Here is an 18,220-nt window from a genome sequence, read left to right as displayed (position 1 = left end):
TACCCCTACGTTGTCCTTTAAAATGGACAAGTCTTGGGACGCCTGGGTGACTCAGTTGGTTAAGCATCCATCTTTGATTTTGGCTCAGGTTATGATCTCACAGTTGGTAAGTTGGAGCCCCACATTGGGCTCTGTGCTGACAGCGCCAAGCCTGCTTAGGATCCTCTGTCTCGCTCTCTCTCTGCTTCTCTCTCTCAAAAATAACATTAAAAAAATTTTTTTAAATAAATATAGGCACCTGGGTGGTTCAGTCATTTAAGCATCTGACTTCAGCTCAGGTCATGATCTCACGGTTGGTGGGTTCAAGCCCTGTGTTGTGCTCTGTGCTGACCTGAATCTGCTTCAGATTCCGTGTTTCCCCTACCTCCCTGCCTCTCCCATGCTCATGCTTCTGTCTCTCTGTGTCTCTCAAAAATAAATAAACATTTAAAAAATAAAAAATAAAGTGGACAAGTCTTAGAGGCAGATGGTTAGAGGATAGAAAATGAATACCATGATCAAACCTAACTGACTAATACAGGGCAAAGAGTGGTTTGGCTTGAAAGGTCCCACCAAGGAATTCTAAAGAAACTGAAGGGTTCAACTGTAGGACTAGGGCCTTACAAAAGACAGGATATCTTGGGAGCTCCCAGGGATCACTCGGAACTGTAGACAGATACTGGGGATCCTGGTAGATCCTGTCAGAGTAGAGTCCCTGGATGTGCCTAATTGGAGAGACAGCATGGTGCCCCCCAGGACACCCTAGCACATTACTGTGACCCATGCTCTGAAGGCATGAGAGCCAAGGTGCCCTCACTGCCAACAGGGATGACTTCTCAGACCTCTTAGACCTGTATGAGATTTTTCTCAGTCCTGTGTGAAAGGGCCTAACGTATTTCTAACACTGTGTTTACTAAATGCTGCTATACTTCTACTATGACTAGACAAGGCCATTACAGAAAACTGAACTTATCCTTCTGTAGAAACTATCACCCAGTTTGCCACGCTGGGGCTGGGCCACCTCAAGAAAGGCCTTCATATAGGAGTGGGTGGCATTCCAGAGATGGTGAATGTGCAGCTAGGAAGGTGACAGGGCTTCCCTAGGAAGATGGCAGTTTAGATCCTTCCCTCTAACAAGCCAAGCACTTAGAGAATGTGACAGAATCTGTCAGATAATAAAGATAATGGTTAAGGTAAACAGCCTTGTCCCATTTGAAATTTGAAAGTAGTAATTTCCAGACACAAAATGCATTATCACGTAATGAGAAGAAAATGTCGGGAACATGTTATCCCATAAGCTGTACTAGAAGCTAAACATAGGAATTAATACAAAGGAGATTTAGGTAGTTCTTTTTTTTTTAATTTTTGTTTGTTTTTGAGAGAGAGAGAGAGAGAGAAACAGAGAGAGCAGGGGAGGGGCAGAGAGAGAGGGAAACAGGATCTGAAGCAAGCTCTGTGTTGACAGCAGTGAGCCCAATGTGGGGCTCGAACTCACCAACTGCAAGACCATGACCAGATCCAAAGTCAGACACTTAACCGACTGAGCCACCCCAGCACCCCAGATTTAGGTAATTCTTAAATGACAGGTCCACAGTAGATGTTTTTTATCTAAAACTAGTCGTCTTGGGGAGATGCATCCCTTACTTTGATGTCATGAAGACCAGCCACTCCTTCCCCCAGACATCCTGAGTGCCACTGTCACTGGTCCTTGACATTGACACTAACTTGAGCAAATCCCCAGTGAAATTTAATGTAAAAAAAACATTTATTTTGAATTTTCTCAGGCAGGGCACTGTGGTGAGTGTGTCAGAAGCCAAGATGTGCAGACACTTGGAGTTCACTTGAGATAAGCTATATGTGTATAAAATATTAAAGAGGGCTCCAGTAGACTAAAAGCCCAAAGCTTTCTTGTTTATGAAGAACATAATAGGGTTGGTGGAGAGTCAGATCTATTGTGAGCTAATTAAGCTTTAGTTTCAGACCTTGCACCCAAGGCCCCTTCCCAAGGCCCTGTGCCCAAGTTTTGAAGTCATATCCTGTGTTCTTTTTCTCATGGGGGGCGCCTTAGATTGTTTAAGCTTTTCAGGCTCCTCAGAACTCAGATCTGGCCATGTTGCATTAACCTTGACGTGAAGGCCTGGTTGTGAGCACAGATACATGCGGCACACGGTTGCTGTCGATGCCGAGAGGCCGCTGCCACGTGAGTCGGAGCAGCTGCTAGAAATCGCTACTCCTTCCAGCTCTTTCCTTGGAATATGCGGGATGCAGCAACATATTCCTTTTCAGAGAAAAAGAATTGGAAGAACTTGAACAGGGTCACGTGGTGCTCCAGCTAGATTTCAAGGTCCTGAAGAGGTCTAGCTTTCTCAAGCCTGTCCTACTGGGTTCCATTCCAGGACGCTGCCTGGGAGCAGCCAGTGCCCCACCCTGCACCCCACCCAGGCCTCCTCCTCCTCTCCCCAGTCCTGTGGATTCCTTTGTCCCAGCTCCACGGTGCTCAGCATATCTGAGGGGCCCTGGTGTTCCTGTGAAGTTTCCATGACTAATTCTGGCAAAGCAAGGAGAGCCTTTCTCACATCAACAAAGCCGCTCTGTCACAAAGTAGTGGCAAGCGGAGCCAACATTCCACCTTGTCATAAGTAGGACCGTTGTTTTTGTTTTTGTTTTTGTTTTTTTAAAGAACGTTGGGAAGGAGGAACATGATGGGGGGTACAGAGCCGACCCAGTTCACTTTAGTGAAATAATGATTTGTTAGGCTGACAGTTTTATGCTTTTTTTGCTTACAAGCCTCCTCCCTTGCCAAAGCAGTGTTCTTCCAGAAATGGTTTTTACTTCAGAAGACTTTTTTTTTCTTTAAATATTCAAAGTGTAGCTTATGTTCAGACTTAATACTTGTCGGCCACACCATCACCTCTACTGGTCAGACACACCATCACCTCTACTGGTGGTTTTGCAGATAGATAACTTGCTCTGCTCTTTGTTTGCAAGGGATCTTTTTTAATTGCAAAACGAATTTATTTTTTCAGACCTTGGATCTACAACAATATCTTTTCTAGCTTTGATTTGTAATGAGGCAAAATGGTTTGTGGAAAGAGGCCTGGAATTAGGTCTGGACACCTCAGGCCAGGACCCAGCTCTGCAACTGTGAGGTCTTGGACCAGTCACATGTAGCTGTGAGCCTCAGTTTCTTCTTCATCATTGAATGTTAAGTCTGGCAGTGTTTTAAGAGATAACCTCTGCCTGCCTATCCTAAACAGTTTTGAGAATCAAAAATGATAGTAAAAAGTAACAGACAAATCAAAACGGCTATCCAAGTATAAAGCATCATTATTACTATGCAATGGTTGACAGTTGTTCAGGGAGGAAGTTTTTTCCTAGTAAAAGTTAGCAATGTTCCCAGGCAGTCTTTTACCACGGGAAGTTTGCATTGTGAACAGAGCGTGACTTGCAACGCATAATGAAAAGAGCACAGCAGCAGGTCAGGAAAATGATGCAGAAAGTCAAAGCTAGAAACCCAGTGTTTTTTTCCTTTGAAAGCTTTTATCAACATATCAGTGTCCACACCCTCAGAACATGCCCCCTGATCCCATTCAGTCAATCACATTTTCACAGGTACACTCAGACTTAGGGGTTCGTAAACTGTGACCCATACTCCTAGAGCATATCCATGTGCCAGTGTGGTTGTCTGTACATGGATGAAATTCTCACACAGGCTTGGGACCTCACTCCTAGAAGAACTGCATGGTGCTGTGTGGCCTCCTCCTGTGCTAGCCCTTGTAGCTGTCCCCTCTGCCCATACCTTCTTCCCTTACTGTTCCCTGTAAGGGAATATTGAGGCTTCCCAGTCAGACTGACCAGTCTTCCAGTCCTGAGTCGGCGCTCCCTCATCATGTGGCCTCTGTATGTAACTGAGCTTTTCTGAATCTTAAATTCCTTCCCATCTGTTAGATGGGAGCAAAGCTACAGAAACTTGTACAAGGCGTTGTGAGGACAGATATCTGTGAAGAGCCTCACTCAGTTGTAGGTGCTCTAATTAATCTTAGCATTGGACCCTAGGTCCTTGCCAGGCCCGCTAGATCACTGTCTTTCACCTGGCGGGTTCCCCTACCTCCAGCCTCTATCCAGGCTGCCCCGCAGTTTGAGTTAGTTTCTGAGTTGGAAGGGACCAGACACAAATTAATATTCCAAAGTACCACATTCACCATGTCACCTGCTGCCTTGCCTCTTTCTGCCTTACTCACCACACCCCTGCCCACCAGGCAGCCATTGATTTCCCTGTTCCATGAGCATGTTTATGCCATGTACATGTTATCTCAAGGTGTCCTCCTCCACCCGGCAGAGGGGTAAGACCATGCTCAGGAACTTTCTGGGAGCCTCAGGGGTGCTCCTGACCTCCCATTCCCTGAGAAGCTAGGGCTTGGATAAGGGCTTTCAATGCTACACAGAGGCCACCTCTAGGTAGAAAATGTTCATTGTTGTTTTCTGCATCAAAGCATGCCTGTGAATGGGAAGAACTGGAGAGGACTGGGAACTTTGGGTAGGACATTCTTAAGTGGGCAACAATTTGGTTCTCTGTACTGCTGCCTGCGCCTGTGGGGTGCTTGTCCCACCTCCTGCCCCACATCTCCCAGGTTGGGAGGGTGGAGCTGCAGGAGCCAAGCTGCGTCTCTGCATTGCGGCTTTGGGTTCTGCAAGACAAAGAGAGAGATTGCCACCTATTGACAGATGTGCCACCTGCAAAGAGGAATGCTTGTGTGACTAGCGCTGCCCTCTTTCTCTTTGGTCTCAAGCAGGAAGGAATCCAGGTTTTCTCCATTCACTCAGCCCTTCCACACTCAGTAGTATCATTTCTGGATAACTGAGGCTGGGTGGGGACCGACCACCGAGGCGGTAACAGCGCTCCGTGAGGAAACTGAGAATCTGTGGCAATGGCAGCTTTCAGCTGTGCAGCAGGCACTCTGCTGCACGCAGTTCATCCATCTCCTTTCGTGCTCACACACCACTGGCAAGGATTAGCATTCCTATTTCACTCCTGAGGAAACTGAGGTTTAAAGAAAGTACTTTGTCCACAGCAATGGCAAGTAAGGAGCAGAGGTGGGAGGCGGGAGCTCAAACCCAGCTCTCTGACTACTCTTAAGCACTTTCTCATGTTTGCTAATTATGCAAATCACACTCCTGTCCTAATCTCTTTAATCTTAAATTTCCTGGTATGAAAGTAAATCAAATATAAAGGAGCTACTTTCCCTTTGGTTGGGTAGAATCCTAGCACTGTCATTTTCTAGGTATTTAACTTCAAAGGCTTAATTCCATCATCTATAAAATGGGGAGAGTTATGATGTCTAACTTACAGTGTTTTCATAGGGCTTAAATAAGATAACATAGAATCAGAATCACTTAGAATGCCAGGTATTTATAAATGGGAACTTAATCACCTATTGTCTAAAGATCCAGGTTGGAATCCTAGCTCCTCTCATTTTTAGCAGTAGGACCTTTGGGCAAGTTACTTGACCTTCCTGATCTTCAGTTTCCTCATTTATAAAATGAGGTTAATAATATGCATGGTTATTTGTACAATAAGATGCAGGGTTATTTGTACAGTAAGATGAAATCATATGTGTGAAAACATTTTGTAAATTTTAATTGTACTATTCAAATATTAGACTTTCTATTTTAAATAAAGAGTGTTTCTCCAAATGATTTTTGAGAACTATTCTGAAAAATGACTACCATTGAATTCAACCTGAAAGTGAAAGCTTTTCTTTTTAATATTCACTAAAAACAACATAAGATAAAAGGAACTCTCTACATGCCACGGGCTACTGTGCAGAAAGCTCTCTGCTTGCTTTTTGGTTTATGATGCCCTTCCAAATATACTATTTTATCTTCACAAAGCAGGGCTGGTATTTACCCCTGTTTTACAGATGAGGAAACTGAGGTTCAAAGATTTAAAGTGGCTAGTTACGGACACCCAGCTAACTGATAAAGGTCTGCCTGTGGAGCTGTGTACTGGTGTGCTGTTTGAGTGTAGATATATGTGTGAGCATGCCGTTTTATGGATGTATTTGTGTCTCTTGGTTAGAGTATTGTTTCATGAAGGGGAGAGGAGAAGGTAGTCTTATCTGAGGTTTTTTTTACACTGGTCATCAGCCTTTTCCTCTTCCTTTTTAGAGCTACTTTCCCTTCCCAGGCACAGTTAAGAGGGCCCTGCTCAGAGAATAAATGCTTGATTTTATCTCCACGCCCAGTTTAGGAAATAGCAGGCTCTCCAGTCATCTCAGCCTTTTGGGGATTACTTCCTTTTTTTTTCCCCCTGCCTGCCAGCTTTATAGAATTTTCCTTAGCAACACCCAAAAAAGAAAGGGTTTAGCAACAGCATATGAACCAATGAAATGTGAGCATGGCAAGAGTTTCTCGACCAATGGGATCCCTGCATGTCAGGCAAGATGGCTCAGGAGAGAAAATAATACTATGGAATTTGCAAAGCAGCCTCCAGGTGGCAGCAGACCAGCTGTATTGGGAGCAGCTTTCAGCTCTCAGTATTTGTTTTTTGTTTTCTTTGACCTATTCTTAGATATGAGACATTTACAGACTACAAGAATTTTAGTATTACAAGCTTTGTGGGTGTGAGTTCTCTGCATGACATGGTAGACATGGTCTGAGGGGTGGGATCTGAAGTTTTATCTCTGCCTTTACTGACTCAGCCACAGCTCTTGTCATTTTTGTTGGTTTTGTCACAGCTAGTGCTACCCCAGTGGGTAGGGGCCTTCGGCTTTTGGTGACTGCCTGCTCAGCAGTCAGACAGAGGCTGGAGGAATCACATTCTCCTTTGTTCAACCACACTGCTGCTGGCCTTTGTGACCAATGACGTGAGGCTGCCTTTTAGCCATCAATTAATGTGAGAGAAGGAATATGTCACCAACAGATTAGTGCCTAGGAACAGTCTCCTTTCAGTGGCATAGACTGGGACCATTCCCTGCCTGTAGGTTCTGCTGCACATGTTTGAGCAGGAATGACTGACCTTAAGTGGTTTGAGGATAATTCTACTGGCTCTCCGATGGTTTGGCCCTCTTGGTCTTGAAGCCAGAGGCAGACGTGGACAGGGTCTTAACAAGACCATACTGAATAATAGTTTCCAATGGTTTAGCTATCCTTTTGCCTTTTGAAATGATACTGACTTTAATATCACTCACTACTTAGTGAGATTTTGGTCCTTCAGATATCCATATTTCTCTTCATGTTTCTATTTCTGCCTGGCTTACTCTTATTATCCTTTAGAAATTAGTCAAGGCAGCTTATCTTCAGAAAGTCTCATTTGAGTCCTGCTCTCCTTTCCCGCTCTGGCTCCTGGCGTTCCTGTTGCTGCGCTTCTCTGGTGCTTCCTAAATGTCTATTGATTTGTGCGTTTCCTCAGAGAGCCATGGAGCTGCTTGAGGACAGAGACTGCGCCTGTTTAGCTATATAGTATAGCTGTATACTATAGTGTTGACATTTAAGAGATATTTGATGACCATTTTTAAAAGAAAGGAAACACATAAGAAAGAGACTCTTGCTCTTTAAGCAATCTGAGGGACCCAGAGGTAGCTGGGCCTGAGCTGGAGCAGTGCCGGCAAGTCTGGTGGTGGCTGTTGGGGACAGCTTCTAGCAACTTCAGAACTCTTCAATAACCATGAGCTGCAACTCCAGACCAAGACCTGAGGCTGAAAGATAGTCGCCATCTGTTGGCTTATGCCATTAAGACCTCATCTCAGTGATGTGGTTTCCTTTGTGATTTTGTGTTTTAGGAAGAACTAAGGAGCAAATCCAAGATCTGTGCCAATGTGTTCTGTGGAGCCGGCCGGGAATGTGCAGTCACAGAGAAGGGAGAGCCCACCTGCCTCTGCATTGAGGTAAGTCCTGCGGCCAGGAGCCAGAGGACAGTAGCCAAGGCCAATATGGCTGCCTTGCTGGAGCTGCTAGTCAGCTGAGCAGTGCCAACCATGTCATTGTCCTTAAAAAAGCCTACCTTGTTTATCTGAAAGACAGAGGTTTTCAATCCAGACATTGAAAACTTACTGTGAATGCAGGGATATTTTTTCTTTTCTAAAAAATGTTTAGTTTTATAAGATTTAAATTACAAATTTAACAATTGCTTTATAGACATCAAATAATACCGATATTTGTATAAACATACAATTAATAATCTTCCCCATAACCTTCAAGTCCAGTTAGTCTGAGATGACCAGTGTTAATGGTTTGGTATATATTACTCCACTTTTTTTTTATACTACTATACACATACAGGGTTGCCCCTTATTTTATACAAAAATGGATCATAATAAGTATTTTGTAATTGAACCACATCCAAGTAATAATTTTCCCATAGATGGACATTTAGGTTGTTTCATGGATTGTTTACCACTGCAAAAAATAACCTCTTTGTACAAATATCCTTACATTGCTGCCTTTATTTCTAGAAGATTGAGTCCCACTAGGACTTGCCAAGTCAAAGGATGTGCATGTTTTTAGAAAAAACTAGATGAATGAAGATTTTACATGGTTTTTTTAAGTGAAGTTTAAAAAGCCGTGTGAGCTTTTGAGAAAAACTTCTTTTGTAAGCAGGATTCTGACAAGTTCTCACTCGTCAGGCAAACATAAATACCCTGGATATGTGTCCTTCCTTCCCCTTTCTGCCAAGCCAACACCAGCCTAGAACTGTATCTGTCTTTCTGCAAATAAATACACCCACTTCAGTCCCCAGGTGAAGGTTCCTGATCCATTGTCCCAGACAGGAAATCACCCAGCACAGAAACCTGAAAACCGGATCCATTGGGAACTGTAGGTGGACCTCACTAGAGGTGGCCCCTGTGTGGTGGCACCAGCCTACACTTAGAGTCAGGAGACCTAGCATCTCCTGACCACATGTGTCTGTGTGATTTTGAGCAAACTAGTTGCCACTGGATGCTGTGAAGGCAAGGGACCATATTTGTCCAACATGTAGAACATTTAGGAAGAACTCAGCAATAAATATTAGTTAAATGAAGTTTGTCTTTCCGGGCTTTGGTGTTCTATAAAATTGGAGAAATGGGGCTACCTTCCAGATCCAGTATTCTGTTTCTACTCACTATACCTACTCTTTTTGTTTTGTGCCTTTGTTAGGGCTGACCTGAACTTGCTTCCTTCTTCCCCCCTTTCAAAAACCACACACACACACACACACATACACACACACACAAGTAAAGAAACTGAACTTGCCTATGACCATGGCCCTTTAAATAGCCAAAGTAGAACTAGGTTGCCTGGTGAACTTTAACCGTGTGTGTTTGCCTGCCTTTTGGTTTCCACATTCACCACGTTCCACTCTAGCTCTTTTATGTCATAGAATGTTGGCATTTTAAGGGATCTTAGATCATCCAGAGACATTGAGTGACTTTCTCAAAAGTGACAAGAGAATCCAAATTTCTGACTTCCAATAAAATGCCCTTCGTGCTAACTTGATAGGGTCAGGATGGTCTATTTCTTCACTGAATAGAAGAGATGACCCTGAACCAGGATCAGCACAAGGCCCCATGCAGGGCTACAAAGACCCTAGACCCTCGTAGGGAGGGTCCCCACAGGATGCATGTGTGGATGCATGTGTGTGGAGGCGCCCTGACTGCACAGGCCTCCCCCTCGGGTCTGTTTCAGCAATGCAAACCTCACAAGAGGCCTGTGTGTGGCAGCAACGGCAAGACCTACCTCAACCACTGTGAGCTACATCGAGATGCCTGCCTCACTGGATCCAAAATCCAGGTTGATTATGATGGACACTGCAAAGGTAAGGACGCTGTTACCACTCCTCCCAGCTCCAGCCAGAGGAGCCAGAGGACAGAGCAGTGTGGCCTGGCTGCCCAGAGTCCTTCTTTCCACTTGACCACAGCACCCAACGCCGCAGAGACCACCCAGCTACTTGGAGAGGCACCTTCTTGGCGCTGATGAGCCTACTGGGTTTGAATAGCCCAGGCCTCTGCCCGGGGTTTCCTGCATCATCTTTCCAAGGGGGTTTCCAGTACTGTCTGCAGTGGATAGGGGGCCATATCAATAGTCAGTAATAACAAGGATGTATTTAAATGAATTCTATACCTTTTTAAAAAGTAAGTGAATTTCATTTTTTAAACTTGGGTATCTCTCAGCCCTGCTATATATATTGCGTCTATTTTACACCCAAACCATTGCCATTCAGGTAAGATAGGAGGGAGTCCCAAGTTCCTTGCTTATTAGGTTCCAGTTCCCTGCCAAACAGCAGCCCTACTCAGCCCCTCTCGGTCTTGAACTGCCCTGGAGACACAAACTGTTTCCCACGGGTGGGTCTCCTCTCCGTATCCCTCTCTATAATGATTCTGTATGAATTCTCAAAGTCCCAGCAACCCAGCCCTCCCCTGCAAACCTAACAGGAGGAGGTAGGATACCACAGGGCAACTCAGTGGCCTAAAAATGTGAAACAAAGGAGGGAAGAAAAGATCCCCACACTTAGGCCCTGGAGGAGGGAAAGGAGATAGGGATCCAGGACAAAATGATGAAAAGGCTGCAAGTGGCCCCCTCACTGCGGCATGATTTTAATCCTAGCAAGACACTGAAACGTTCTTTTGTCTTCACTCTGCACTATGCATTTTCTCCTTTTGTCTTGCAGAGAAGAAATCTGTAAGTCCATCTGCCAGCCCAGGTGAGTGCCTGTTTTTTCTACAGTGTGTATTTTAGGGAGGAAATTCTTTTCATGAAGGAATTTTGTGTTTCACATTCCCTGCTGAAGCTCACAAGATCTTTGTGTCAGAGCTTGTGACCCAGAACTGGTCACTCCTCAACACAGCTCAGAAAAGCTGCAAAACTGCATTGTGTGTGTGTGTGTGTGTGTGTGTGTGTGTGTGTGTGTGCTTGACATTTGAAGCAGCTGGTTGGGTGGAATGTTGGCTGTGTTGTCCATTTTTGCTAAGTAGTGATTGCATTAAAAGGACAGGAAAGCCATTGAGTCTTTCCTTCAATGCTCTGTAAGACATGCTGATGTCACAGGACTAACAGAATCAGAATGCACAATATTCTTTGAAAGAGGATCATTGAAAATGCCAATAGGACTTTTTCCATGGTTTTCTCTGAATAAAAATTAAAATTTCATTGTTATAGTTACAGAACCTTTAGCATATGCTTTTCCTCAGATCTTTGCAATAATCTTGTGAGGCAGACCTTATTGTAATGACCTCATAGTTGGGGAAAATTGACCAGAGAGGTCAAGTGAATTTCCCTCAATTACACAGCTTAGAAGTGGCAGAATAGGGAAAATTGCCCAGATTTCCATTCCCCTGGCTCAAGGTCCTTTTCACATCCCAACATGTGTTGTCTTCCAGAAATTTCCTTTTTCCAAGGCTCTCCGTTCTCTGTTCCCCCATCTACCCTACTCTCAGTCCCACCTGTTACTGCCATGTGTCTTGTAACAGCTGTCCAGAGCAGGGTTTCAGCGTGGCCCTTTGTTGACCTTGTTTTCTGTGGTTTAGAACAAAGGATAATGCAGACAGTGTAAAATTTTAAGTGAGCAAAAGATTTGATAGACCCAGTTGGCAAAAGGAAAAAGCTATAGAGAGAGAATTTAAAGTCTGGTGGCATAAAATATAGTCATGTGTTCCTTTATTCACTTATTATTTCGGCGCATCTTTGAACCAAGAGAGCTGTTTATTGATCAATTGATTTCTTTCCCCTCAGCTTCCTTATTTAATGAAAATGTCCTTTATTTTTCTGCTTTGCATTTTCACGCCTAAGCAACATAGTCTCTTAGTCTCCCTGTTTTAATCTTCTCAATTCTTATAAATATTTTAGGAACATAAGCTTGAATCCTGGTTTAGACACTTTCTAGTTGTGTACCCGGGTTGACTCCTGTATGTAAAATGTGTGATAATCTCGTGTCCCAGGAGTGCTGTAAAAATTCAATGAGATGTCCATGCAGAGCCCTAGGCACTGACTAGTGGATGCTGGGTGACATTGGGGTCCTCACTGCTCAGCTGACCTCACTCCCTTTTCCTGCAGTCGTTTGCTATCAGTCCAACCGGGATGAGCTCCGGCGTCGCATCATCCAGTGGCTGGAAGCAGAGATCATTCCAGATGGCTGGTTCTCTAAAGGCAGCAACTATAGTGAAATCCTAGACAAGTATTTTAAGGTAATCCAGAATTGGGGTCAAAGACTCTTCAGCCCCAGGGGCACCTGGGTGGCTCAGTCAGTTAAGTGTGCGGCTCTTGATTTCAGCTCAGGTCATGATCTCGCCGTTTCATGAGTTCAAGCCCCGTATTGGCTCTGCATGGACAGAGTAGAGTCTGTTTGAGATACTCCCTCTCTCTCTGCCCCTCCCGTGCTCACACTCTCTCTGTCTCAAAAATAAATGATAAAATAAAATAAAATAAAATAAAAACTCTTCAGCCCCAAAGAGATACTTCCTTTCCCATTGCCAGATCACATGTCCCCATTGTTCCATGAAGCTGTGACAGCTGCTTCCTGGCCAGCTTGATCAGTGGGATTCCAGCCATAGAGCCCTTGGGATCTAATGCACATGCATGTGGCTGGGTTCTATCCCCTACCCTGTGTGCATCCCCCTGCCCTTTACCTTAGAGAGCTGACTGTTGATAACCTTTTAATCTCACCCTAGGCCACTTTAGCCTCTTTCCCACCTGGTCTGACATTTCTTTATATTTTTTTTATTTTTATTTTTTATTAAAATGGTGTGATTTTAATTTTTTTATTTTTTTAGATAGTTTATTACCAAATTGGTTTCTATATAACACCCAGTGCTCTTCCCCACAAGTGCCCCTCTCTATCACCATCACCCCCCTCCTCTTCGCCCCTCCTTTTTCAGCCCTCAGTTTGTGCTCAGCATTCAAAAGTCTTTCATGATTTGCCTCACTCCCTCTCCCCAACTTCCCCCCGCCCTTCCCCTTCCCATGGTCTGACATTTCTTTAAATCGTTAACTTGACCGTCTCTGGCCTGTAGAGTTCCTCATCTAGGAAGAGCCAATGGACTGGCATTTCATGGTTCCAGGATTTTTCATGAACCTAGATATTGCTTGTCCATTATTTAATTTAAGAGGTAGGTGTTCCACCTGGGGATAGGAAGAGATACTGCTTTGAAAAAGATTGGAAATAGATTTAGCAATGAGCGGGGCTCCCATGGCATGGATATTCTCAGCTTGAGACAGTTGTTGGAAAAAGCCGTGAAGGGTGCTCTTCCAGCTGATTGACAAGAACACAGATACACACACATGTACATCACACCCAGGGATAAAAATACCACAAGCAGAAGCACACACATGCACACACACAGACATCCCACATACAGAGATGCACACCCCACACAGACACAGCTACTCACAGACAAACGTTCAGATACCCACATTCCCACATAAGCAGAAAGCCCCCTTTACTTACAGACACATATTTACTTGGGTGGATGCCCTCAGATGCCCATCTGCAGATGTACGTGTTCCCTGGTGCCTTCAGGGCCTGCCGACTCACGCCCTAACCTGCCTGGATTCAGGACAACCCCAGGCACATGAAGGATTTCTTGGCAGTTCTGTGGCCACCAAATGTCAACACCAGCCTGGTGTGTGGATTCCTCTTTCTCACTGACCCATGGACGGAGAAATACTGGAATGGATGTTTGGTCATTCCAGACTTTGCTTGTGTTACTCTCTTTAGAGAGCTCTCTCTCCTGTGGCAGAAAGTATGTCTCTCTGGGTTCCAAGTGTTTGAGTCACACGTGAACAAGAAAGTACAGACCTTCTTAGTTTATCCTCTGTGTCAAGCCCCCAACAGTACAGGGCCCTTGGGGCATGGGGTGGTTCCTCATCTACACAGAAACACGTCATAGTACTGAGGCAGGAGAGTCGCACAGGAGCAGAAAGTAACTTGAAGAAAGTGATTTTTCAGGTCGTCGTGTGCAGTGACGCTGCTGTGGCCATTAAGGCCCAAGAGGCCACTGTTTCCAAGGGGCCTCTTGGGACCTTGTAATCATTCTTAGCGGCTCCTTGGTGGCACCTTGCCTAGGCATCAGTGACACCTGCTATTAATTTGATTCTCAGGTACCTGGGCCCCACACCCCCCTTGACACCTCTCCACCTGTTCTGGTGTAACTTCTCTAATAGGCTCCTATGTGAGACCCCTTGAGAAAGCAGCTTTCCTCTAGGGCATTCTCACTCCCTACCAATAAAGAGAGCTTCATCATGATTGACACAATGCTCGCTTCTCCCAGACACTCTGGCAGTGTCTTCTGAGAAAATAGGGATTTTACTATCTACTTTTTGATGATTATTGGAGTCCTGTGTGGTGCAGTCTTCAAAGAGAGATTCCTTCCCATTAGGCAAACAGCTGCCTGTTGGTGAAAGATCTGATGTCTCACAGAAACTGTTTCTCAGCCAGTGAACTGCCCTCTAGCCCAGCTGGCATTCCTTACATCAAAATTAGTTGAGAAGAAAATCTAATCAGAATGTAGATAAGATGAGAACGAGACTCTCACTTCACCTAGTAATTCATTAATGATCTCTTACGTGAAAGCAGAGCAGAATGAAGAGGGCAGGCAGGTGGAGACAACCTTTCATGGCCATGTCATAAACACACCTTCTCTCAGACTCCTGGTGGCCAGAGCCAGAAGTGGGGCCAGACTTCTTATCTCCCTGACTCTGGTTTCATGTCCCCCACGTCACCGCAAATGCTGTGTGTGAGTGAGTGTCTGGCCTAGCTCATCCTCTCCAAACAGTCTCCAAACTTGCAGTAAGTCTCGACATGGGCTTTGTATCACACATCTTCCTGCCTTTCTACAGTTAGACAGAAGAAAGGGGGCTACAGCAGGCATAGAGCTGGAATTGCCGGCATACAGAGGCACTATGCCTTTTGTAAGTGGTTTGCTGAGTGAATTAGATTGGTTCATGGTCCAAGATCATGACCCCCTAAGCATCCCCACCCAGGCAGTCCAGACTGTTCCTGGGTCAGGTACCAGACCTCTTTTTCTGTGGATTCCACATACAGGACTGGCCTGGGGAGGCCTGGCTGGTCCCTCGTGAGATGAGCATGCACAGAAGCTGGCCCTCCGCCCCGCTTCAGGCCTGGATCGTGGCCCTACGGAATGTGAAGAGTGTGTTCTTGGCACTGCCTTTTTGGGGCTGTCTGGGCTGCAGCCACCAGGTACCTGGCGCCCCCAGGCACTGCTGGGCCCTGGGTCTACAGTCATGGCAGCACAGCTCCTCTTTAGACTCACTCTCTCAACAAACTGGGATGGTGTTGGGGTCTGTGAGGGTTGCTCTTGTCTGTCCGGCACTTGCAACTTTTTTGGATTCAAAAAAGTCCTGTACTGCTAAGAATGACACCCGGCCGACCATATTTCATTTCTCTCCATTAATTAATCAAGACTTCACAAGGTGAAGAGCAGTTTCCTCAGGGTGAACATTTGAGACCTGTTCCTAGAAAATTGGGGCAAGAATGATAAAAAGGCACCAAGCAAGGACTGACGTAGTTGTTTTGTACATACCTGTCATTATATATTCCATGGAATGATTTACAGCCTTACAGTGGAGTACATGTGACACATAACAGGCATGGAAGGAGAGTCCCTTCAGAATCCCTTACATCATCTGGTGAGCCACCTTGTATGTAACATGGGGATGCTGAATATTTCCCAGGGCAGCAGTCTGAGGCAGAATGGGAAAGAAGTTTTTTCTATAAAACATTTTCCCCCCATTGGAACTACTTAGGAGAGCAGCAACATCCAACTGAGAATTTGATAGGAACTTGAAATCGACACCCTCCTCCAGCAGCTAGGGCCTAGGCATTTTGAATGTTCCCAAATGACTATGATCTAGGTTTAGCATCTTGCCAAGGAAGGGATAATGCCTGAGCTCACTATACCCTCACCTGTGCTCATTGGATGTCAGCTGGGGCATGAGGACAGCCCGCAGTCAGTAAGCTGAGGACCCCTGCACACGTCTGTAGTGGGGCCCACAGCCGAGAGCAGAGAGGTGGGGGCCTTTGCACCACCTCTCCCTGCAGGTTATCAACTTGGGGCCTTCACTTGTGCCTTCTCACTGCTGTGAGAAGTGCACCAGTGTGAATGCAAAGCATGACAGCAGGCCAGGGAAATAAGCAGGAAGAAGTGGTCCTGTGACTTCCAGAGTGAGCTCTGATCACCTGCATTATTGTTCCCAAACAGCTTGTTAGAAGTGTATATCCAGGGGCACCTGGGTGACTCAGTTGGTTAAGCTTCTGACTCTTGATTTCATCTCAGGTCATGATATCATGGTTCACAAGATCAGCCCCAAGTTGGCTCTGTGTTGACAGCATAGAGCCTGCTTGATATTTGTCTCTTCCTCTCAGCCCCTTCCCCACTCACGTGCGCATGTGTGTACACTCTGTCTCTCTCAAAAGAAATAAACTTCAAAAAAAAAGAGGGGGCGCCTGAGTGGCTCAGTCAGTTGAGTGACCGACTTTGGCTCAGGTCATGATCTCGCAGTTTGTGGGTTCAGGCCCCATATCGGGCTCTGTGCTGACAGCTTGCTCAGAGCCTGGAGCCTGCTTCAGATTGTGTCTCCTTCTGTCTCTGCCCCTCCCTTACTCATGCTGTGTCTCTCTCTTCTCTCAATAGTAAGTAAGTAAATAAATACATAAATAAAAAGAAATACACATCCTGGTTTCTGCCACAGATTCTGATTCACAATGTTCATTAAGGTTAAAGAACAAGGTTTGGTGTCTGGCTTGAACCCAGATGTTAAAGTAGAGACTTGTCTATAGGACAGCGTCTGGGATGAGGCTGCAGAAGGTTCTCCAGCACCTGAGGCTGCTTGGGTAACCCAGGCCTGTGTTCCCACTGCCCTTCTGAGCAGGGCCTGGGTTTGAAAGGCCCTCAGTGGCCTCTGCCCACACACTTTCAGGCTCTCATCTTGGGGTGCTGGTGCCTTCTGTGGGGGCCCCAAGGCTTCAAACCTTTGTTGCTATAGGTCTGAGGCCAGGGCAGGGTTGAAATGGGTCAAGAGCAAGATGAGACAACGATGGGTCAAGCTGAGTGGGAGACAGATCTACAAAATGTTCCTGAAAGAGCTCTTCATCCTCTTTCCAGAACGTTGATAATGGTGACTCTCGCTTGGACTCCAGTGAATTACTGAAATTTGTGGAGCAGAATGAAACTGCCATCAACATCACTACCTATGCCGACCAGGAGAACAACAAGCTGCTTAGGTGAGTGGACTCGAGGGGTCAGGGAGGGGCCCACGACGTGAAAGCCTGAAAGGGAAGGGGGTTTGAACTCCTTCCTACCTGCAGAGAGGCCACTAGTGCCAGTGAGAAGTAAAAAGCAAAATAGGAATTCTGTCTGGTCTATTTTGTGAACATTATGAACTAATTATTGAGCGCCATTGTATCTGATCAGATAGTTGTGAGTGTTTTTTTGGCCATAATTTGCGAGGAGTAGAAAAATGTAATTTTAAAGTAAATTATCAAGGTCACATCACAGTAAATGTGTTTCTGAGTGTTGTAATAATGTTTTAATGGTTAATCTTCAGGAGTTACATCACCATATTATTTAACTGTAAGTCTAAAGTAGCTTTATTCTGACTTTTAAGATAATTGCTGCTATTTCATATAGAGAACCCTAATTGTCACAAATGTAAGCATGTCCCTGTCCTTTTCTGATATTATTCCAGAACAAGTATTAATAAAAAGTTAATCCCTAAGAAACTTCTGGTGTGGTTCCAGTACATCAGCAAGAATTAAAAATAGGAATAGCACCTCTTGTTCAGAAGAAATAGAAAGCATGAAGCCCAGATTCTAGAATGATTTTTTTCTTAGTAAGATGCCATGGCCTTAGAGTATAATATCCTAAAATCCTTCATATTTTGATAACTTGAAATTAGATAACATTTTACAAGATCAGTGTTTGATCTTCATAACATTCCAGTTAAAGGAAGGCACCCTGTCCTCATTTTATGGATGAGAAAACAGGCTCAGAAAAGTTGAAGGACTAGCTCAAGCCCATTTGCGTAATAAGTGACTGAACCAAGGCTCACAGCCAAGCTAAGGGGAGAATGAGGGAACTAGGATTCCATAAAACTTCTCTAAACCTTTCTCTTTCTAGAAAGTGATAGTGATGATGCCTTCTTGACCTCCATATTCTTTTAGATCACACAGAGGTGCACAGGTAGTGAAAACATGGCAATCAAAGTGAACAGAATCATTCAGGAAACTTCCGTCTTCTTGTGAGGAACATTT

The 18,220-nt window shown here is 45.0% G+C and overlaps 1 protein-coding gene across 1 annotated transcript in view; it reads left to right on the top strand.

Moving 5' to 3' along the window:
• The window catches only part of FSTL1 (follistatin like 1), a 52,989-nt gene that overhangs the window by 26,596 nt on the left and 8,173 nt on the right, over positions 1–18,220 (top strand). Inside the window, exons 3-8 of the mRNA XM_029938719.1 lie at positions 7,761–7,865; positions 9,643–9,772; positions 10,625–10,657; positions 12,007–12,137; positions 17,073–17,191; positions 18,131–18,141. Coding sequence (XP_029794579.1) covers positions 7,761–7,865; positions 9,643–9,772; positions 10,625–10,657; positions 12,007–12,137; positions 17,073–17,191; positions 18,131–18,141 — 529 coding nt within the window. The remainder of the gene's footprint in view (positions 1–7,760; positions 7,866–9,642; positions 9,773–10,624; positions 10,658–12,006; positions 12,138–17,072; positions 17,192–18,130; positions 18,142–18,220) is intronic.

Source organism: Suricata suricatta, chromosome 5 (genome assembly GCF_006229205.1).
Source record: "Suricata suricatta isolate VVHF042 chromosome 5, meerkat_22Aug2017_6uvM2_HiC, whole genome shotgun sequence".
NCBI lineage: Eukaryota > Metazoa > Chordata > Mammalia > Carnivora > Herpestidae > Suricata > Suricata suricatta.
Note: the sequence above shows the minus strand (reverse complement) of the source record. Positions and strands in the feature narration are given on the sequence as shown.